The 24,689-nt window shown below is 38.3% G+C and overlaps 1 protein-coding gene across 2 annotated transcripts in view; it reads right to left on the reverse strand.

Annotated features, from left to right (window-relative positions):
* The window catches only part of THSD4 (thrombospondin type 1 domain containing 4), a 244,065-nt gene that overhangs the window by 213,658 nt on the left and 5,718 nt on the right, over positions 1-24,689 (reverse strand). For both annotated transcript variants that reach the window (XM_082290825.1, XM_082290827.1), the window contains exons 2-3: positions 10,231-10,338; positions 6,244-6,313 (exon numbers count right to left, since the gene is read on the reverse strand). In XM_082290825.1, the coding sequence (XP_082146951.1) occupies positions 6,244-6,313; positions 10,231-10,259 (99 nt within the window). In that variant the 5' untranslated portion in view covers positions 10,260-10,338. The remainder of the gene's footprint in view (positions 1-6,243; positions 6,314-10,230; positions 10,339-24,689) is intronic.

The raw sequence follows: 24,689 nt of genomic DNA on the forward strand, positions 1-24,689 counted from the left end.
TCAGTGAGTCATCCACCCATCACTCCAGAACCAGACAGGACAAGTTGACATAAAGTAGAAAGCAACATTCCCTAACAGAAGAACTCATCTGTGAATCCAAAAAGCTTCTCATCTTTATTATCCCTCTCATCCAAAGTTTGGCAGAACTAGCATGCAGAACTACTCTGAAGGAAGATGAGAAACTTATCTATGACCCTGTAAGCTCACCTGCACTGGAATCCAACTGGAACTGTCATATTTTCATCTTTTCTTTCAGAGAAACACAGAACTCCTGCTCTGAGCTTAAAGAAGTCAGTATTTTTAAATTTAAAGATAAAAATAAAAGTTCAGAGGTCCATGATAAAGCAGATTAAAAACAACAAAAACATTGACCTTGATTTTTCAAAGAGCATATTCACATAAAATAATGTATCCTTATCCTTCCCCAAACAAAGGTGAATTTTATTTCCTAACCACTTCAATCCACAACATCAAGGACAGGGAATTAGTAACAACACAGAGATAGCAAGAAAATTCTTTCAGCTGTTGTTCTAAATAGTCTGTTGCACTAAAAGGCTCATTTTAAAGGAAAAGTCTTGTCATGGACTAAATCACCTCTCCTGTTTCCTAAGGATTACTGCAATTAGAATAGCAACATCATTAGCTAGAAAGACTCTATTTTACCAAAGGTTATGAATGGAACAGATGTCTATCTGTAAAGTCAAATATCTGTGTTGAAGGCAAGCAGATATACTGACCAGTAAAAAACTGCAAGAGCAATATGGACTCCCTTGCAGTTGGAAGTGTTTTATAGAAGTGATGTGTATGAAAATACAATCATAATGGACAGCAGTTATCCTATAAACAAAAACATTACCAGAAAAGAAAGGGTGACACCTGTAACCACTGGTTGCAAAGGAACAGCAGCTGTGTGCAAATCGGCAGTGACTAAGCCTCTCCAGTACAATCCAGTTTAGTTACACAGCCCAGACAGACAGACCCCAGTGACTTTGCAGTGGCTCTGTTAGCAAGAGATCAGTTCCAGCTCAGCAAATCCTGACAAGTTACACACTTGAGTCACTGCTGACCACAGGGCACAGCTTCACCCTGCCTGGACTGCAAGGAAGAACACAGCCTTCTCTTCCAAGCCTCTGGCTTTGGAGCATATGTAAAAGCAAGGTGGTGACCAGCTGTGGTGGAGGTCCCAGGGTGCTCCTTACAACTGTTAGGCTTTAGTCCTGGTGCCTGGCAAAAAGCCAAGCTTAGATATTAACTACTTTGTCTTATTTCCATTTTCTCCAGTGTTTCAAGGATATAGCAGACTTGCTTCATGCTTCACACTGTACTCTCTTAGAGTGTGTTCAAGTAGCCAAACTCCTCAAACTGCTCACCATGACCAAATGAGAGATCTTGGCCATCTTTTCCTTCCCCCTGTTCCACTCTTTTCCCTCACGTCTTGCTCCTGATCCTGTTCCTTATTTCTCTTGACTTAGTAGTGATGACCCCTCCACAAGTGTATTTGAATCCAGCACAAGAGAGAGGGGGAAAAATAGCCAAAAAAACCCCCAAACCAACAAACCCCAACACACATCCCAAAGCACATGAGTCTCAAAATTCTATAGGGAGTATAGTCACATTCACTTGATAAATAGTTGCTTTTCATAGAAACATTGTGTGTGTGTGATAGAGATAACATCAAGCTTATTTCTGCTTTAATTTTGAGCCAGCAGAAAGAAATTACACTGAGCCCAAACAAGCTCAAAATTCTTTAACAGTATTGTACTGCCCCAATGAAAAGCTTGTAAAAATAAATCCTGCCACTGCTTCCATACAATAAAAATCAGTTTGTTAAGACACTGTACCTCCATTGAACTCAATACTCATCTACAACTGAGTGACAAAAAGACAAGCATAAATTCAAAGCAATTCTGCTTCAACACTCCTATTTAGTGCCATAGCAGAAGTAAGATGTTTAAACAAAGCAATATTTATGTCAGAAATTTTATTTGGACAGGCTTTACTACCATTTACATTACCAGTTTTGCTAAAATGAATAAGGCATAAATATAACTACAGCTTACTTTCTTAACACAGAAACATATGAGTAGTCACAAATCCACCCAGAAGTGACTTCTGGAAAATCAGGAATACAGACTTTAATGGTTGTCTAGGAGAAGGACTGTTTATAGTTTAACCTTCAGTTCACCACAGTATGACACTCATCAGATAAGGTTAAATGTCAGTAAAATAAGCACAGGGAGAGAGAACAGAGAGCTTGACTGCATGATGAGCAGCAGCAGGGCTGTTCATATGTCCAGTAGTGAGGACAAGGCAAGTTAATTGTTCAAATAGTAAGAAAGATTTCAGTTTATCCAGCTGCAGAGGCCTTGGCTGATTTTAAAAGGCAACTGGCAATTATTTTGTTTCACATAACAAATTTCCACTTTTATCCTATTATTGATGAGTATTTTGGCCTTACAGAGGAGTATGCTTGATATTAGAAATTATATACTATACATGAGGAATAAATAAGTTTGATCATTAAAAAAAGCTCCAAGAGACTTCCAGCCAATGCTACAACTCGTCTTTAGCAAAAAACCATAAAAGTCTTTTGCATAAGAATTTTTATTTCTATCTGATGAACATCCCATATTTAATGTATTTACATTGCTGTACAAACCCATGCCATTTACAGAGATAGGATTAACAGAGTACTGCCCTAAGCTCAGATGTAGGAACATATAAAGATGGGTTTTGTTTTCAGTTTTTGTGTACTTCTGACAGCAGAGACAGCATTGATTAAAGTAAAGAAGCACAAAAGCTACTTCTATATAAAACTCAGGTAGCCATGTATTTCTGAAATTCTGTATTGGTCAATTCTGACTTTGTACGTCTGACAAGCTTCTAAGACTTTCACTCAAAAATAATGAAGTCTAAAAGCAGAAAAACATTGTCCAATCAAACCTTTTCCCACAACTTTCCCATTTGGTTTTGTCATTTCCCCATGTCTTAATTCCAATATGTGCACTTCCGTGCTACGGAAGTAATTTGGCTCATTCTTCTAGCTATCAGTCCCATGCTGTTATGCCAGAAACAGATTTTTGTGTGTGCATCTGAGGAAGCAACCTGCTGAGTTCTGCTCTTCCAGATTTTGTTGATGAAATTTGTCTTAAAACTAAAAAACCAAACAAATAAAATGCTGGTTGATAAGGTCAACTTCTTATCTCATGTTAAGCTCCTAAACATGTCACTTAGTCAAGAGTAACCAAATGGTGATTTAAACAGTTCTAATACATTTAAGCTAAGGAAAAAAACTCCTACAAATAAGAGCAAACTATAGATTATTGTTGAAAAATCTACATTATATGAGCCTGTGAAACTAGTACACTAGTACTAGTAGGGTGACCTTAAAAATGGATTAAAAAAAATAGAATAAAAGATTAAAACTACCAAGATTAAAAAAAAAAAAAAAACTAAACAAAATAGTATCTCATGATGTTTTTAAGTGTACTCAAATCCTAAAAGAACAACATCTCACCTGAACTGTAGGTGTCTACAGGCACTTAAAACTGGATTTCCATCAACTGGATTTCCATCAACTGCTCTGGGGACTGTCCTGGGTTTTACCTGATTTTACCAAAATTTTTAGTGTAGGAAAAAAGTCTAGCCTATTTGGAAATATTTTAATGAAGTACTCAGCCAAATATCTAAATCTAGTTCTCCATTTTTTTTGTCCCTGTCCATAGCCTTCAGAGGAAAAATAACCCTGTGCAGGGTGCACAAGACAGAATCCATACACCCTCCAATACTGCAGGTTCAAGCATCAGTCATGCTTAGCTTGATGCAAAACAAACTCACAGTAAGAACTGGGGTATGGTCTAATGTTTCATTAGACTTCAGCTCTAGTTATTTGACTCCCCATACTCTACCCTCTGAGTGTGCATATGAAAGTTAGCAAACACCACTTTCATTATTCACTCTTTTGTTAAAATTGTTCTTTAAATCCTTCCCTCGTTGTCCTCCTCCTCTCCCTTTCTTTCTTCCTGCACAGCTCTCACATAGAAAGAACCTCACCAAACAGCAGAGACTTCCATCCAGAAATACACAGGAGACGCCAGCAAATACATGTTGGGGTTACTGCAGGAAAAGAATGGAAAGAACTTCCAAGAGCTACAAAGCTGAGAACTCACACTCAGAAACGTCTGACTTGGCCTTCAGAGTTACTAACAGCCCCTTTTGTCTGGAACTTATAGATGGGGCAGAAGGTTTGTGAAAAGTGTAATTAAGTACAGACTTCCAGTCTAAACACAGTTTGGCATGAATAGAATCCTCTCCCGTAGGGTAAGAGCTGAGAATGACAGCCAGCCTTGGAGCCTCTGTGGGATCCTCACTAGGAAACTTGTGCCTTGCTTGTTCTCAGTAAAAAGGACATCTCTAAGGTGGTTACCATGCCCTTAAGTCCCTTTAACTAGTACAGAACACACTCCAGACCCGTGGCATTTCTCATTGAATTGAAAACAAAGAATCTGATTTTATCTAAATTAATTCCGGGGCTTCTCAGAATGAAGCAATTGTTTCTCTGAGTTACTCTATTTTATTTAGTAGATTTATTCCCCCTAAGGCCATTTGGAAGCTGGACTGAAGCATCTCTCCACTGTCAGTGTTACAAAAGAATGTCTAATCAGACAGAGTACTGAAACCAGAGCAGCAGCATGACCATCTCAACTGCACAACAAAAGAGAAGAGATGTAAGATAGGCAAAAATACTAAATTGTCCTGCAGTTTAGAATAGAGCCCTTGGGCAGCTTGCTGCAGACTGGACTGTGCCAGTTTCAGACTGCATTATTTCTATTTCTGAACTCATTTAACTTGTCTTACAAATAGGCTGCACAAGGAGTTAACAGGACTTCTGTGCTCTTCTGGAACTCTGACAATCAGACAGCTTCAGGTTTCTAGTCCACCTATGAGGCTATTGTCCAAATAACTTTTTACCCTTAAGACAGTTGTACATGCACAAAAAAAAGGAAACCCAGCAAACTTGCCTTTTATCTCCTTTTAACAGTATAGGGTTTTTTTAAAATATATATCTTGCATTATTATTATTTTAAAATCTATAGTAAAAAGCAAACTTGTTTTTAAATGGTTGATACCTTCAATAATTAATTGGTTGTGTTTGAATAGCAATTAAGATGTGAACAACATTGCTATGAAGTGACAGTCCATAAAGAGACAGAATGGCATTCAAGGGGTCTTGCCTCAGGTCTGTGGCAGAATCAGCAACACCTGCACGTTGTTCCTGACAAACATTTGTCCAACACACTCACAGAGACCTACATCATGGAAATTCTAAATATTATCTGGTCAATATAATCTTCTTTATATCCTTACCATGACAAGTTTTTTCTAACATAAAACTTAAGCTTCCTTTGCCTCAGTTTAAATCTATTTCTTCTCATCTCCTCCACCAAACAGAAAAGAACAGCCTTCCCATTAGTACTCAGAAGTATTTGAAGATTATATCTGCCTCTAGCACCAGTCTTCCAATCTTTAGAATAAACAATATGAATTCATTCAAACTTCCCTCAGAGGTAAGATTTTAAAATCTCTTAAGGGTAATCCATGCTGCTCTCTGTTTCTCTCCAAATTGCCCTCTACTTTCCTGAAAAGCAGTGCAAAAACCTAAGGATTCCAGCCAAGACCTCACTAACACTGAGCAGGATGGAAAGTGTGCAGGCTGCAAGCCTTCTTAGAGATGCCAACATCTAGAGTGAGTGAGCCATCCACAAGAGCACAACAGGAAATTCCAGCAAGTTTCCAACTCCAATCTCTAGCAACCTGAATAGCAACAGAGTGGTTTGGGTCCAGCTTCTGTTTCAGACATTTCTATCTCTGCAAGAGAAAGAGCTGCCTATGAGCAACTGGATAGTTCTCTACTCACTCCATGTCTGCTCTTACTCACAGGAATTCTTTTTTCCATGTCTTACATAATGAAAATGCTCCAAAGCTTTAGTAACTATTTGTGACCAACAACACTCCATACAGTTACTCAGCTAATTAACCATGATAAGCGTCTTTCAACCAAGTATATATTTACAAAAAAAAAAAAAAGAAAGAAAAAGAAGAAACCAAAGAAATCCCACTTGCACAAACCAGAAGTCATTTATTCCCAGAACTTTATTCAGATTGCATTGCTTTACATATCTTACTTAAATATTTTCACATTTACCTTTCAGTACACAAAGTCTGAATGTTTCTAATGCTTACCTTTCTGTGTTCAATTGAAGGCTGTGGGATGACAAACTGAAACCCCAGCACCGCTAGGGAACTGAGAAGTCTGAAAAGGCAAACAGTGAAACAGAACAGATAATTACTACTAATACAAACAACACATCTACAACCTATTACAAGGCTTCACACTGCAAGAAAATATTTAGACACTTGAATACCATTGCTAACCAAAAGAGACTCACTAAACCGTATGAAAGAAATGGTCTTATAAGATTCCGTTCACAGCAGGCTCATACCTGAATGTATGAACCAGGTTCATACATAGATTTGTCCAGCTATAAAGCAAAAGTGAACCAAATAGAATCCATTGATAGTAGTTCACATAACTTCGTGTTCAAATTAAAAAATTCCTGGCAGTGCATATTTTAACACATCAGCATTTGGTGTCAAACTGACATACGCTTTGCAAGTTTTCTAAAGTGCTAAGTAAGAATTCACCCATCTGTGGACCACATCTGCTTCTAGCTCTGGCTCCTCAGTTTACAGATGAACACTCCACCTCCAGCACACAGGAAACAGAAAATTGCCTAACACTTGTGAAAATTGAATAACCTAACCTGGGCACAGAAGATGGAAAGTAGCGGACACAGCCCACCAGAGACTCAGGATAAGCAGACAGGCATCATCCCAGTCCCCACATCTTCAATCTGAAAGGAGTCATACTGGGAACCAAGCCCAAACAAACTGTTCTGTCAAGCCTCACCACTGTAGTGACTCCTAGGAGCCTGTTACAACTTAGGCACAGTTAGCTCAGTCTTTTGTTTGCTATAATTTGCAACAGGGACTGGTTTGTCTCCTTCTAACAGGCCCCTTCACCAGAAAACATGGACAGGTATGACAAATCTTTAGGTATCTTTATCTGTACCAGGATCAAGGTATCTTTATGTGTACCAGTAGTTTGACTTTTCAGTCTGCAAAGAGTATGTTTCGGACCCGTTATAAGGGGAAAAGCTGCTAATGATTTGCTGAATTTCAATGCAGAAGTAAAACTGAAGGATTTGAATAAAAAATACACATCTGCAAACTAATGGACAAGGCAAAATCCAGCTGCATTTCCTAGTCACAGCTCCTTCCCTTGCTACCTACCCAGTAACCCTTTAAATATTTCTTACTGTTTCAGGTATTTCTGAGACATACGTCCAAAAGAGAAAGGGTTGTTTTTAATACTAAGCATTTCATTACCACCCATACAAATATTCTTCTGCTAGGGAGAATGTTTATCTTGTGTTTTCTGTGTTTGTTCTTGCTAACATACTGCAAAAGGAACCATTAGGTAAGTACTGTTTGCACATGGCATACATGGCCTATCATCACCTCATCATTTATGCCCCTCTCTATCAAAGCAATAAACCAGTTAAAGGCTAGAAAAAGTCATTACTTCTTTACTGCCACATCAATTTAGAAAAAAAAAAAAAAAGCCCCTTAAAAAGTTTGTTAGAAGGAAGTATTGCATTTCACAAAGCTATCATTTGTGATTAAAAAAGGTACAGTGGAGGTGGCTGAAATCAGAGCCAGTGTAAGACACTATAAAGAAATCACAGTACGAGTCAAAACATGCAGTTCAGAGCAGGGCCCAATCACACAGTGATAGATAGAAGCCAAAGGCACAAATGAATAAACTGATTTGCAAAATACACCTGAAATCAAAGGCAGAAATACAACTCAGACCTCCAAACTGCAAAATTACAACATCAGGTCTGTCTGCAGCTCACCTCCCCATCTCTTTTCCAAGTGCTTAAGTGATCTCCCAACTTTTCTCAATGAAAAACGACAAGCATCTAAGGAGGTGCAGTGCAGTGTCTGACAGGCCCAGCCAACATCCTCTGCAAATTATATTTAACTTCTTTCTCAGAACCTTCCTACCCACCCCTGCTCCCTTAAGGCTTCTGCTCCATATAATCCCTCAGAGCATGTGAAAGAAAGTTCAGGCTTTCCGTAAGGAAATGAATGCTTTTGTCCTCAACAGAGCAGGATTTTTCTGATCAGTCTGACAGTCTGATTTCCATGTGTAAATTCTTCTGAAATCATGCACAGCATTGTGAGTTCTGAGCTGAATGATAACTGTAATCTTCAAAGCAAATTACTTACCAGATTAAAGTTTTCAGTTCTAAAATGCAAACTTTTACTATATGTGTGATTACACTGTGCCAGGCTTTTCCTGACCATTCTTTAAGGAGGTTGCACTGCAATCGCCATCTCTATGTACGTGGCTCAAGGACAATAAAGATAGGTTTTAAATTTGCTTCTGTATCTGCAATTGGATCTGTCAGAAACAACAGTATCAAGCCACTATTTCAAACACACAGGAAATTTGCCAGGAATACTTAAGATATCCTGAGGTAAGTCCCTAGCTTCAAATCAATGTGTGGCAATTTAATTTTTTTAATGTTATTTCCCTCAGCAGCTTGCTTTGGCTAACTCCTCTGGACCGGGCTTTTTTATTTGTCATGCGTGACTAACTTTAGGCCTCCCAAGCTACAAAAATAGGCTTCTCCAGTTTCAGTGGGTTTGGTTCAGGTATTTGCACAGTGCAGAAAAACCAAAAAGAACAAGTGCTCCTCAAAATAAGGCAAAACCCTTCTAGTATACCTGAACAGGTGAGGTACCAATTGCAGCTGATTGATGGCTGTATAACTCGGGCCTCTAAGAACCTTGCTGGTACAGCCCCTGCTCTCACATTTAAGGCACTATTTGGAGCTAAGCACCTACTTTGAAGCCAAGTCAGACCTTAAACTGTCTCACTTTCTTTTACTTGCAACACCAATTGCCAGTAATATAAAAACATATAAACATAAATATAAGCATAAATATAAACAACTGGGGAAGAGGGGAAGGCATAAGCACAAAGCAAAGCAATATTAGGTCTATTGTAGGAGTAGCATGAACAATTTTGCAGTTTAACACCTCATTTAGGAACAACTCTCAGAGTTCTTCCTAGTCAGTGCAGTGAGTATTAGCTCTGCATGAATGAAGCTAGAGGGTACCCAAGCAGATCTCTCACATGGTTGCTGTCCCTTAGTAGCTGCATTTTATGGAGGAATATTATGGCCAAATGTGGATTGTCCAGATATAGAACAAAGCATTTTAGGCAAGTGATCAGTACTGACTAGAGCAGTATGGCTCTTGTCTCAAATTCCCAACTTCCTCCCAAATCTGCTGACCAGCCCAAGTCTGGGACAGCTTGGGAGGAGCTCTGCAGGTCATCTTTCAACAGGAAAAATAACACTGGTAGTGTCAGTAAAGTGTGACAGATCCATTTTATGGGAAATCTGCCCTGGCATATTAGGAGGGTGCCAAAATTGCAATTCAAAGATTGATGCCTCAAAACTCAGGAGAAGCAAGGTTGGAGCAGAGGTGTTACAGTAACTCCATCCAAAAGACAGAGCACTCAGCTGCCATTCCTTGGAGGAGGTCAGCCTGTGTTTGTGTGGCATCAGGGCTGCCTGTCTGCTCTGAATCTGCTCGCCCAAGGACAGGACAGAACCGGACAGACCAGCTTAGAAACAGCTGAATGTTTCCTTTGTTAGGAAAGCTGTTTGAAAGGTCTTTCCTATATTTGCCCACTGGCAAACTGTTTCAGGAATGCATAAGACAAATCCCTGAATGAATTGCAGCACAGGTACTAAAACATGTAAATCAGTAATTTAAGCCCAGTGACTGTAATTGTGCAGCCTCATCAAAACACAGGAACTTTCCAGTAATATAGACCATCACATTGGCACACACTAACAGATGCTCTAAGCATGAACAAACACTGAGAACTTTCTTTTTTCACTATCACCCAGGAATGCTATGTCTGGTATGCATATACTTGAGTATTTAGTCTTGAGACAAGATTTCTGTTTACCCTCCTACAATACAGACACTTTTAACAGCAGAGTAAGAGACCACCAAATTGAAATTTACTGCAGTGTGTTAAGAGCATATTAAATAAGATTTTAAATATTTTATTGCACCACTTACCTTAAAGAAACTATTAAACTGTCTACCATGATCTTTTAATGCAAGGTATCTTGAAGTGAAAAATACCTCTTCACTGTGGTACAGCACAATGCCGATCACACACAAATCCTACAGAAAGAAAGCAGAAAAATTAACACTGCTTATTTAGTATTTTCCATATAAAACTGCATACAGGCTACTTTAATCATCTCTACTTCAATTTTTGGGACTTTACAGCATTTCAAACAGAATATCCAGTATGTGTTACAGGAATAAACTGTATGCACACCATTTTTTGCAACAGGTTTTCAACATTACCAAAGTGCTCTGCAGAAAGACTGCAGGATGCAAAATCTTGGTTTGATTCCCAACGAGGCAAATCTGATGTTAAACTTACTTGCCTTTTTAATTCACATTCCTGGTATGTCACTTGTATAACAATAAAGCAAACAACCTTATTTAAAATCTTGTGTTAATAAAATGCATAGAACTGAAACTGGATTACCAATTTCTAATGTACAGTAATATTATTAATACACTCTGCATTTTGTGAGCAATGCAGGGATGATGCTGCTGTGAGTGCTCATACAGTTTGCAGTAAAAACAACCTGAAGAGCAGCGTTGTTTCCTCTACTACAGATGGAAAACCTATCCACAATGAAGTTAAATGCCTTGCCCACAGTCAAGGAGGAAATCTGGGGTTAAACAGCATTCTGAATATAAATTTAACTGATCCTTATTTCTAAGTACTATCATTGCATCATGACTACTGTGAACACACAGAAAACCTACCAGCCCTTGGGAGGATTACCCAAGTACATTTTCATTTGTTTGTAAATGATGTCAAATGTTCAGACATCTGGGAAGTTCTTATTTTAGTAAATTTGTAATCATATATTGGGCACCTAAAACGCACCAGAATTTTCAGGCAGGAAGTAGATCCTTGCAGTAAGGACATACAGTATAAATCAGGAGGGCTGGGGGATATTGGCAAGGAAGGAGGAAAAGAGGAAATAAAACACTATTAAAACTGAACCTAAATTCGTACATTTCAAAACTTGGTCAACCGCTGTCTGTATCTTTCCATTTACAAGTGGTTACGTGTTGAAATGCAGTGGAGTGAAGAGAAACAAGAGAACATTGCTGTTCACAGATAAAGAGCTCTCAATTTCTGTCAGACAGCCAGATAATTGAAAACTGCCTAGAACGGGACAGAACTGACAAGAACATAAGAAATGTGCAGTTAGATACGGTACAGATCTGCTCCTAGGAAAATGCAGATTGTTTGCATGTAACTGGACGGATTAGATATTCCCCACCCACTCCTAAAAATCAAAGAACAATAAATTTGGTTTAGGAAATCACAAAATACTTGTAATATCTTCAAAAGAGAATTGACTAATGATTTGATTCTTTAGTTTTTTAAATGGAAGGCATGAAAAGTTGAGTACTTGGGAAAGTATCACAACAAAAGTTCTGTATGTAACAGGTTTGAGTTAGTCCTGAGGAAGAAAGCACTAAGGCTGAGCTAAACTTCATTCTCTCCTGCAGTTTCACAGTTGTCAGTAGATCTAAGAGGTTTTCTCAAACTTATTCACCGTTTTCACTACTTAACATTGTAAAATTGGCTTTTTTTAAGATGGGAAGCACTTCTGAAAACAAATTTTTAGTCTAGCTCTCCTGCAACACTTCACACCGTTTGAGATTTTAGCACGTTCAGTAAAAGCTACATTCCTTTAAACGTTAAGCAAGTCCACACATCCAGCACCACTACCAGGCATTTAGACAGATCCCTAACACAGGACTAACCCTGAATTGAGGAGGAAACAAATACCTCACTGCCTACAATCTGACTCTTAATTACCAGGCATACTGAGGCAATAGTCGTTCATAACGCTTATTGAAGATGGAGAATCTGCCTGTAACATGGATTGTAACCAACTTAGTTGCAAGTTCTTATCATCTTGGGTTTTTTTGCAGAGGTACTCTCTCTCAGATTTTTCACCCCACAATAATCTTTTCATCCAACAACCTTGTATGGAGCGACACAGTCTCAAAAGAACACTGCTACAGGATACAAAAACACCGAAAAAGCAATATGCACCCCACTAATCCCTTCTATAAACTGCACCTCATTTGAAAAACAGAAATGATAATATGGTAGATCTAGTTTTGCAAAGAAACAAGAGAAGGACCCTGAGTGTTTCTGGAGACTGTTCTTAAAAAGAATGCTTAAAGTCCATGCATATGTTTTCAATTTTTTTCAGTTCATTTGTATCTTCATTGTCAATGGCAGGCTGCATTACTAACTCGACTTTCAACTGTATTTCAATGCCTTTTTCAAAACACCTCTTACACAATTCACAGATGCATTTCTTTTGAAGTACCATTTGTAGCACATAGTGTAAAAACTGCTAAATATTGAACTGACTTAAGAGCTTATTTTCCAAATTATTTAAGACCTTAGGTGCTTACAGCCTACTGAAAGGCATGTCATTTTGGCAGTGGTGTCTTTGATATGAAAATGTACAAACGTGACAATCGTTTTCCCTCCAGAAGATCCAGGGCAAAATGAATACCTGAAATGGCTACACAGTTAACACTGGGATTGAGTAACATGAATTTGGCAGGGAAACTTTCAAAAGCCTGAATGAGGTGTACATGTGCTCGATAAGTCTTCCATTGTAAAAGTCAAACTGCCTTCCCAGAAGGGGCTGAAAAGCGCTGTAGGCCTATCTAGCAAAAGACTCCCTAGTAACCCTGCATACAGCAGAACAGATATCAATTTCTCAACTGGAGCAACCCACACTCCTCTACTTCACAGAGTCAGCAAGACTCCACTGCATTAAAATATTTGACATTTCAGCAGTCTTCCCTATTTCACTTCCAAGCTGGATGAAAACAAGATCTGTGAAACTGGGTGGAGGGAAAAAAAACCAACACAAACACACCCCTCCCAGAAAACCAATCAATCAAACAAACCGACCCACCTGACGGGACGGAATAGAATACAAACCTCTCCAGAACCACAGGATGACAATCAAAGGGAGAGGTGTTTCATTGCATTTAATAAAATGTGCATTGAGTCACAGAAAATGATTAAAGAACCCTGCTTTAGTCTCCGCCCCTTTCATACTGCAGGTGAGTGGTTTTAACACCTTCCAACTGCTGCTGCCAGTCTCAGCAGTTACCCTACCAAGCAATGAGCCAATCATAACCATCCCTTAATTTGGTATTTACTGACATTTACCCAGACTCTTTCTCCCAACATTAGAAAATAAAAATACTAATCTGTAATGGAGATTTCAAAAAGGGGTGGAGATGGATAATGGCAGTAAAAAAAATAATCTAATAGGCTCATAGGCAATCACAGAAATTTGCTGATAAGGACAAAAAAAGATTTCTCAAAGAGTTAAATGACACAATACACAGAATTATCTGGACAGACACCACAGACACTGTACAGAAAGTTAAGAAAAGAGGAAGAAAGTCCCTCTGGGAAGTCAAAGGTGAGATTTACCCTTTGGCTAATTAACTTCAAGAAACCTCTTCCTACTAAGAGGTTTGAAATTCTGCAGAAGGCCAATGTTATCCTAACCTCTTAATTATCATGGGACCACTCACATGTGGTTTTTCATGTGACTGTACCCTTTGTGTATTGTGAGTGGAGGGTATTTCACGTCCATAAATTCCAATGTCATTTTAGCATCAATCTGTACTTCTTGTAAGTCCTGTCAATGCACACATCTCCACCTGCATCTATGCATTAACGGTAACAGAAATTCCTGATTGTGTGTGTGTGTGTACAGTACCTACTTCAATAATCCAAGACCCTCTATTTTAACTCTCAATAGGAATGTGAGATTTATCATATAGAAACATATGCTAACTCAACCAAGTTCTGAAGTCCTCTGAGCTTTTAGCCTCTTTTACCTTGGTGACTTACATATATATGGAGCCAACTTCAATTTCCTTCAGTATTTATCTTTTTGGTCAGATTATGTATCTTGCCAGCTACTGACAAGGGCAACTTGAAGTAGGTATGAAAGTTGAGCATTGTTCCAAAGTCATGTTTCCACTGATATGAAAAGTTCTCGTTTTGTAATATTGGGGGGGGGGGGAGAGAAGGGGCTGGAAATCATAAATAAAGAATATCTAGAAATACTTTAAATAAAATATTACACCCTTTAAGACTGCCTTTGAATCTGTTGCCTTGCACATTGGTAAAGTACAGTGTATCTGTTAGTTTAGTTGTTCAAATCTATTAAATCATGTTCAGTGCAAGTCCTTTGGATTGCATCCAAAATTCACTACATTCACAAGACTTTGATAAAGCACTCACAGTGTGCCAGGTTTATCTAGCTACATAATTTGTGCATACATCCAACAGCTTGAACTGCAGCTGTTGACACCTACCACCAGAGTTTTAATCTCTTCAAATATTCATTAACTACATTAAAACATACACTTGTCTCTGAAAGCTGCATAACAGAGAAATCTAGCATTAGATCTGATGAAAAGTTCTGATACTTACATGGAGCAAACATTTTATTAAAACAAAAATGGCAAGTTACTCCACCTAACCCTGCAGGTACCTTTCTTTTTTATTTTAAATGCTTTGAGAACTTTCAGGTTCTCCTTCTGGGTGTGCCCAGCACTACTCCAGTCCAAGGAACCAGTTTTAATTTCTTTGCCTGAAATCTCACACGCAGAGAGTCCAGTAAGCGTGCTCCACAAACAACAACATACCTCGAGCCATGCCCAAGCCTCTCATTCACAAACGTAACCAATCGTGTTTTAGGCGCAGCCTCCGGAGCCGCGGCTTTGGCTCGGGGCTCGGTGAGTCACCCCAAGGCCGGGCGGGCCGGGAGGGAGGGGAGAGCGGCACTCCGGAGCCTCGGGCCGCGCCTCGCCCCAGCAGCGCCCGCGCCGCGGAGCGGAGCCGCCGCTCGGGATCCTGGGCTCCTACACAGGGGCACCCAACGCCCGGAAGAAATCATGGTGAGGCTGAGAGCCAGCCGGGAGTACTCAGGAATCTCGGTCCCGTTTCTAGAGCGTTTATTCAGAAAATGTTTCACTTCCCAGCAAACAATTTCAGCTCATTTGTCTGGATTTCAGTGGAAGAACTGTGTAACCTGGTTATTTGGCATCCACTCCTATAACATTTAATTGTTCTCTGAAAATCTAGGAGGCAAAGGTGGTGGACTCCAACAGTGACCATACACAAGATTTCTCAAAATATCCATTCACAAAATGCAAATTTTAGCTTTAAAATATATTGTTATGCTGGAGGGTGCCACAATTCAAACAATTTGCTTCCATCTTTGTTGAAGAATATATAATTTAAGATCAAACAAGGGTTGTGACATTAATCTTGCAAGTAAAGGGGAGAAGCATGAAAGTGCTTGCTTATAGATCATGAGCTGCAGTCATATTTGAGTAGTAGAACTTGTTTCTTTTAATTTTTCTTAATCTTGTTCACAACACTAATTATATATTCACTAAATGTGCACTAATAATAAAAATATCTTAAAAGTGAAAGGATTGCAATAATGAGCCTGGTCTAAAATTTACTAAACTCAATAATTGGCTTAAATATGGATTTAAGACCATAGGTCTGATAACCACTTAAAGTATATTGTTGTAGTATGAAATATGACCTATAGTTAGCTGATTGACACCCCAGTTCAATTGCAAAGAAAACACGCTGGAATAGCAGTGTTTAACTGATTACTGATTCTGACATTATTTACAATCACCAAATTCTGAAAAGGTAGTTTATGTGGAGTTCAGATTTACCAAACTTTAAGAGTCCAGAAAACACAAAATTGAGCGTCAGAACAACTGAATTAATTGTTCTTTTTTAGGTCTTTGAAATAATAACCCAAAAGAATGATACTTTCTCAAGATTCAGGCTGCACCAAAATTGCCATTGTTAGTCTGATTTTATCCCCTTTTTTACCTTTGGAAAGTATTAGATAATTCTCACAAAAGCTTACTGCATTTAAAGTTCTCATGTGCAGTTTCCAGGCAGAAGACAATTATGTAAAACATTAAATGAATCACAAAAATGAGATCATATCACTCTCCAAATTGACAGAGATTTTTGGGATGTAACTGTGTGGAAACAATTCCAAACCTATCTTAAGTTCATTTCAAGATTTCAGAGTGATAGGCTGTGCAATTTTGGCCAAATCCCTGGTATGAGTTTTAAAACTGTGCTTACCAACCACACGGTGGTTGGTTTTTTTACCTTTCCTTCTCTGTCTGAAGAGATACTGTAGGAATCTTGATACCAGCTTCTCACCATTCACTGATTTAAGGAATTCCAACTGTTGTCATAGCTGTTCTGTATAACTAGTGCAGAACAAACTGGAAAGACCTTATACAGGACAAGTGTGCAGAGACTGAGCAGTTCTGTTCCCATATAAAAGACCTTACTCAATGTTCAACTGGTATATTCTACTTGTGTTGTGTAAATGTGGCTGAATATTCCCTTTGCCCACAGATCCACTGACAGGCATTGCATACACACAACCATTAAGAGCTCCCTGTTCCACACTAAACCACCCCAGAGAATTTAAAGATTCTAGCAGTTTCAGCATTTGAAAACCTCATGAAAGGTGCTTATCACAGCTCTACATATTAGAAACCATCACCTCTTCTAACAAGACACACTCAGTATATTTTCGTAAATTTTCTTTTTCTTGTAAAGAACTTTTTTGCTACAATCTGAGTCTTCTAAACCAAGAAGGGACTGAACATGTAAGAGGAAGGGGGAGATTACATGTTAAAGATCCTTTTCATGAAACAATGTTTCTTAAGCAACCATTCCATAATCCTGATCAACATTTATCTGATTACTGATATAGAAAGATACGAAAAAACCCTCAAACATTTAATAGCCTAAAAAGTCAGGTAGAAATACCTGAAATCTCTATAAGCATTGATACAAAATAGGTGAAGCCCTCATTGCTATGACAAGCAAGAGTAACATCTGTGTGAATACTGCTAGGATTCAACATCATCTGTCTTGCCTACAAAATGAGCAGTAACAGCACAAATTTGTTTTCAACAAGTTCCTGTTCTAAATATTTTTCTACCAAGTGTAAGTAGGTAGAGTGGTGTTTTAGATTTGGTTCATGTACTGTTTTGAGACCCACTCCATTTTGTGGAAACTCAGGTAGAACTTGTTGCTGTGACTGGGAGTTAGAATGCCCTGGATGGAAATAACTGAGAGAAGGATCATATATGAAATGTCAGTCTGCAAGTCTAATTATTTAGTAGAAGTCTTAATTATACTGATATTGCAAGGCATATAATTGCATTTTGGAACAACTAGGAATAAGGGAAATTTCTTAGAGCCTCTGTTAGCCATACTGACTTCTCTACCTGTAAATATGTCAAAGAAAATTAACTTTTCTTATGCTCTTTTCAGGACTTGGCTAATGAAGGCCATTTTCAGAATCAAAGAAAAGCTTCTTTCTACCCTTCTTAGTCTGTGTCTTCAAAACACAGGCTCCCAACAGCATTTAACTAGTGGTTCTGAGGACCTACTGTCTTTTGCATGAAAACCAAGAACCCACCAGCCTCACTCAGAGAATTATAACACACCCTGTTTGAAAAGGTCATAGAAGACAAATATTACAACAAAACTAATTGAAGGCACATGTACAAGGAAAGTAAAACACAACATATTTCAGGAATATAATCAGCTGTTTCTTAGTAATACAGCTGGGAGACACCCCTCTCATTATGTAAAAATCATGTATATTACATAATTATTGTGAAGTTAGAAGATACCTTCCTTTTGCAAAGACGAAATATGATTTTTCAGCCATTTGTTTAATAAGAATGTCAGTCTGGCAGACAGAAGTCTTCTTTTTTTCATTTTTTTAAACTGCTTTCCATGAGAATGGTGTTCAATAAACATTGTAAATACATGCCTAAGCATCAATATCTTCCACATAGTAAAAGAAAGGAAAAAATATAGGAAGCTCTGCCCCAGAGAATATTTTTTATAGTATTAGGCAACAATCAACATCATATATAGGTGAAGAACAAGCATTCCTGTTGCTAATGTATCCTCTGAAAGAATTATTTCATTTACTGGTAAATAGATGTGTGTGTCATTAGCCTACCACAGCTAACTCTCTGCATGGCTCCAACACAAATAGAAAAACTGATGTAAACTTCCCTTTCCAAAAATTAGAGCTGATTCACAGTAACAGCATAGTAAAAGGAGTCAGCAATTGCTCTGTGAACTCACAGAAACATCTCTAACAATATAAAAATCCTGAACTTCATAACTGTCATTTCCTAAGGAAGAAATTAAACAGTAGAGGAAAGCTTAAATATATCACAGTACTCATAAAAAATTCTTTAAAATTTAAAAAAAAATTGTCCCCATCAAGCTATTACCTGAACACATACAATCTCAAAATATTAACTTTTACAAAGTTCCTTCTGTTCTATTGACATGATTTCTGAGGTGTTGGGGTACCAGTGTCAGAACACAACATGGAGGACAGTATGTGATGTGGATTTGAAATCTTCTCTTGCTTATTCAGAAATAAAATATTTTCTTTGGGTATCAGTGGGAACCATCTCTCTGCATAAGTAATACCTCCAAATAACAATGCTTTTTGGGAATATTCCCACATTATCCAGAGCAGACAAGTGATAAAATTGTTTCAGTACGGGATGCTGCAAAAGTCAAACCAAACCACTTTTAAACCTGTTAGCCAACCTCTAATGGCTAAGCTAAGCCTTCTTAGTCCTTGAAAGAGATCACTTTGCATCTTCCAGTTACCAGAGAAAACATAGACTTAATCAAGATTGACTAGGTATTTCTCTTCTGGGTAGCTATTCATATCCACTATCATCAGAGATGTTAAATTTTCTAAAGTTAAACTCTGTGCAGAGGAACAGTTACTAACTGGAACATGTATCTATAAATACAACACAGGCATCTACCGAAATTAGCATTAATATCCTTGTGATTCAATTTTCAACTTCAGCTACAGTGACTCCAAGGGCTTCTGTAGCATTATTCTTGGTGTACTAAACTACACATGGGATAAAAACAATTTCTGGAGAACTTCAGAGATTTCTCTGCCTATTATATATCTCTCTGCTTAGGGTTAGGCATTGTAAAGAAAGGCTGGCATTCCCTCAAGACTGAATGGGTCTTTGACACAGAAGAGCAATTAGGGGGAAGAAAACCCAAACAATCCCAACCCAAACCTATTTGTTAGTACAGGTAAAAGCAAGGCAATTCGGTGTCGGTTTATTAGTCCATATACTTAGAAATAAAATACATTTATAAATGGATATGCCAGGCCACAACCCAACAAGTCTCTCTCCCCTGCAGTCTGGCGGCAGAAGAACAATATCTTGGTAGTCCAAGGACTATCCCGTGTTTCAGTGCAGGGCTGCACTGCAAACCACTGGCTCCTGTAGTTTCTCGAATGGAGATTAAGGTGGGCACACATCCCAAAATAACTCATCAAATCCTTTTCTACACAAGTTTTCAAGGACAAGTGTTTTAACATACATTTCAATACTGCCAAAACTGGAAGGAAAAACACCACAGGTACCCACTGACGCACATTTTGTACTAACAAATGTCCAAGAAAAAGTGACCAAGCCTCTAGTAACAGACTCTAAACATTAGGAAAGTCCTCTTCCCTTCAGTCATTTTCTGCAGTCAGCAAACTGCTTTATTTTGGCAAAAAGAAGAGATTTCTCTTTTCCATCATGCAATTCCTACATGACTTGGGCTTCACTTCAGTCAGTGACCAGCACTGCTCAGGTGACAGCAGTGTTGCAACCCAGTTGTCATGGAAAAGCTGAGCAACAGCTTGAAGGTGCTGTACTGTACTGGGGCATGGAGGGGAGAGGTGCACCATCTTAAACATTCAAACAACACCTTGTCCTCTAGCACTTGGGATAATTTGGGCTAATTAAGCACTTCCTAAATAGTTTCAGTACATGAGAGCAAAACAAGGCTTCAGCTGACCAGAGGCCAGACACAAGGATGTAGAACTTCTCAGGTACCCGTGTGGGAATATATTTTAGGAACCACTGAAAAATAAGTGACAGATGTCCAAAATAAACAGTGCTGAGATTGTGATGGCATTCTGGTAACTGCTGAACGTGCCTTTGCTCAATAAAGCATAAAAATATCAATTATTCATCTGTTCTGAAGGAAATGTTATATACCTAATAGCAAGACTTAGATGCTTTATTGTTTAAGAGGAAGTACAGAAAACTGTTAGATCACGGACAGAAAAACAGCTCACCATGTAGCTTACACATCTTCATTGTGCATTTCAGAGTCTAGGCTCCTGAAACATCTTGAAATGAATGAGTTGTGCAAGATTGCTTAAATTACTTTGTTATCAAATAATACTGTAAGAATTATGAGATTCTAATTTATTTCTCATTAAAATTCTCTCTGATGTGAGGCTCCCCACATACTGGTATGGAAATGCAACAATGGAATTTGAAGATTTATTGTTTTCTTTTACGTTTCTACATAATGATGAATAATAGGTCTAATGAGAGGTCTTGCAAGAGCACTGTGAAATGAAGTATTTTTTTCATAATTTTGAAATAGAATACCAGGGAACTTCAACCCAACATGGAACAAACTATCTGACAGCCAGCTGGAAGAACGGCAGTAAGTTATCTTGTACATCTTTTGCAAATACTAAATTCTGCATGCAAGTAAATACAGGGATAACTCAGAGAACATACTGAAAACCTGTTTCACAATGTTCTATTTAGCTTTCATCCACAGTAAAATTTAGATGAGGTCTCCAGCACAACAACACAGACATTCAATATGTTTATCTGCTGAGCTTGATATATATAGAATCTTACAAATAGTTCAATTCCAAAACTGGACTGGCAACCAAGATAGTAGCATCAGGTGCCAGTTGTGCTGCCAAGCCTTTACCATTTAAAGGGGTACATTTGCAGAGGTGCATCTCTTCTCTATGGGAAGAAGATGTTAATGGAGAAAAAAGGGAAAACACTAAGTTACTAGGTTTTTATTAGTGAAGATGACAAACAACGCTATCATTGTGTCTTTTCAAGAAAGAGAAATTAAGATTCAGCATGACTAGTGACAGCAGAAGAAATGTAAAATCCCTATGTTCAGAAATCCAGAAACTATTTACATTCGCAATTCTACTCCCCAGACTGATGCCACTGAATATAACTTTCCTGAAGTCCTTATTTGGTTCAGGTTCCAGAAATATCCTAATTCTTATATAAATCATACCTCCATGTGGTGAACCCTTCACCCTCCTGCATTTTAAAACTGAACTGCAAGATCCTTTAAGTGTTGGGAGAGGGAGCTGTTTATTCTTATCCTGTCAGCTTGAAAGGGATTTTAGACATCCTACAAATCTTGTCTTGCTGCTATGCCTCATGTGCTCTGGTGGTCTAGATGACAGTTAGTATTTCAGTCCATTTAATGTAAACTGCATGAACTGTTACACTCCTACAGGAGATACCATTCCTTGACACAAAAACACAAAGATAGCCCAAGATTCCTTGAATGTATGATTATCATTCACTGAGCAGGGAAGTTGAAACCTTTCATCAGCTGCAGATTAAAATCTCCCTATGAGGAAATTTATGGTTTGGAAGATGCCATCCAGTGGCCTGTGAAGAATGAATTTATGGTTGACAGATAAAAGATCCTAACCTTGCAGAATCACCAACTGCCCTTGTCACCCTTGCTAATAGCATTATGCAAAAAACCTAAACAAGTCAGGAAGATGCCTATCTGACTTCCAGTCATCCTTTCCAGGTCAGGTTCTAGTCTTGAGTTTTTCTCAGCCTATAAGTAAACTCAATACTCCTTCCAACAGAGGTTTGCTTGACAGTAGGAGTAAGACATGATTGTAGTCTGACTTTGAAAGAGCTGAATCAACATTGCTACTTGAAAACTCATTCACCAGAGCTAATGCACACAAGCACCCACTCTTATATCTGCAAAAGCCAGAAGGGTTGAAGAGACAAAACTGTAAGAAATACCATACTTCCCTGTAATTCCTGCATGGGCTTGCAAAGAAAGGTAGGTTAAAGAAAACCCCTTTTTAACAAAACAGTGGAAACCAGCAGCACAGTTAGTCACAGCATAGTAAAGAGGTGACTCTATCCTGCCTCCCCATTTAGTCATACACTACTTTATTCAGAATAAGGTAGCCCCAACATGCTTGCAACACAGCAGTTACAGCAAAATTATTACACTTCGTTTTGTGAGACCCTGCACCTCACAGCTTAATGACATACCTGGATTAGGAGGATACCTAGAGTGGGAAATGTGTCTACCATGACACAGGTCTATCCACTGACAGCATATACAGCCTTTTGGCTGTACATTTCAGAATAAGCTATTATTTTCTGTCTATATATAAGAAAAGTTTTAACATATAAGCATCTTTGCTCACTATCTCTGTTAATCAGATGTAGCTTAGAAACTGTACTTCATAGAGGTAGTTTCAGAGTTGGCAGCTGTGTAAGTCACAATGAAGTCACTTCTCCCTTCTGACTACAATAATAGCCAAATCTAATTCAGTGTATCAAAGTAATCTACAATCCAGAGATCTCTGCCACCATTATACCATGTTTAGGGAATTTTGTAACCATTCCTGCTCAAGAAAACCTATTCAAGTGGCTGGGACTTGGCCTAAGCAAAGTGAAAAGGGCCCTTACTGCATCAGGTAAAAAGAAATCAAAGGTCATTTCTTGGCAGTAGAGCCTGAAATTATTTGTGCTTGAGGGCAGGTTATTACAGCACACTGACTCTCACCTGACGTCACTTAATGCTTCAGGCAAAATACTCATGTATCTGCAAACTGAAAAATGGGGACTTAAAATGTGAATGTGAAACTGCTTGAATCTGCAAGACAACAGGAACAGCCTATTACAAAATGCTGGCAAAGGAAACCAAGTAACTCCTCCAACACTGTGAAGTTCTTTTGCTGCTTTATATAACCTGTATGCCAGAGGTGATAGAGTGACATTTAAAAAAGGGGTGACCAAATTTCCTATGTTGTCTTTTGGATTTGGGTTTTTTTAAATGAGAGTCTACTGCTGTTGCACAAACTGCTTAAAGGCAGACAGTCTTATATGCTGACTTAATCTTCTACTTGAGTACTCACTCTTGGAGATAGGTGAAGACTTGCTGAAAGGAATGCAACTTGAACGGAATCACTCTGGGTACTTCACACTCTGCTCCCTGCTCTAACATAATATCTGTATGGTCTGAGGAAACAGGCATTTTGCAAAGCCCAGAGTTTTGAAAAGCCCTTCTAACATAACTAAGAAAACAGCAAAACAAAAAGCAGAAACAAACCCCACCTTTCTGAATCTTCAAATGCCAGGAAGATACATTTGGATACAGTTTCTCCCCCTCTTCCCATTTCAAAGCAGTAGAAACAATCACAACTAAATCACAAGCACTATGGTTCAAAATAAATCAGAAAATGACAGTTTCTGTCCAATTTTAACAGTATGAAAGCAGCAAAGATTTTTTAGCCCTTTCATGCCCTCATGATTCAAAACTGCATAAGGATGTTTTTCTCGTTTAAAATAATTCTTAATTATTCTTATATAAAATTTAAACATGCTCACAACTATCATTCTGCATTCAGCCATGGTGTGATGAAATTGGCCAGCAACAAATACAGGCAGAAGGCACAGCTTTATTGACAACTGATTAATTACAGCAGCATTGTGAGTGCCTATGTAATAAATCTGAACCTGATCCTGCAAAACTGTAAACATTACTATGGGAAGAAACAAAAGTACTGCAATTGCCTTAATCTGAGCAAATCTCTGAACTGGAGGGGGGAAGTAAGAAAGAAAGGAAAAAAGAGACAATCTTTTTGGTGTGCAATATGTATTAATGAGTACAAGCAATGCCTGAAGAAGGAGTATAAGAAATTACATTTTTAATGGCTGCTTATCACTACAAAAAAATCAAAGCTGACATCCTGCTTTAACCCCTGTGTTGCAACACATGAACAGTATTTCCTGGGCCAACAAAACTGAACAATACTAACAGTTAATGGTTAACCCACTCTATTCTTTTAAATCCTTATTCTTATGCTGGTTTAGTAAAGTGCTTCAATTCCACATAGAGACCTTGAAAATCTACAAGGAGATTTGCCCACTATTTCCCACTCACTTCCCCAGTGAATGCAGCTCCACAGAGCTACAAGAAAATGAGACAGAGTTTTCATTTCTGCCAGATTAAGTAATTGCATCCATTCCATACAATTTATCACTCTTTTGGGCAGCTTGTGTCATGGGATGACATTTTATTGTAATTATGCGGGGTGGGATTGGACAGGCTCTTGCTTCTCTTTGCCAATCTGATAAGCAAAAATATAATTTTTTTTACTTTCGTAGAAACTACATGCTTTAGACAAAAATAACCAAAAATACAAGTATAATAA

This window comes from Coloeus monedula, assembly GCF_965178545.1.
Source record: "Coloeus monedula genome assembly, chromosome: 14".
In the NCBI taxonomy this organism is placed as follows: domain Eukaryota; kingdom Metazoa; phylum Chordata; class Aves; order Passeriformes; family Corvidae; genus Coloeus; species Coloeus monedula.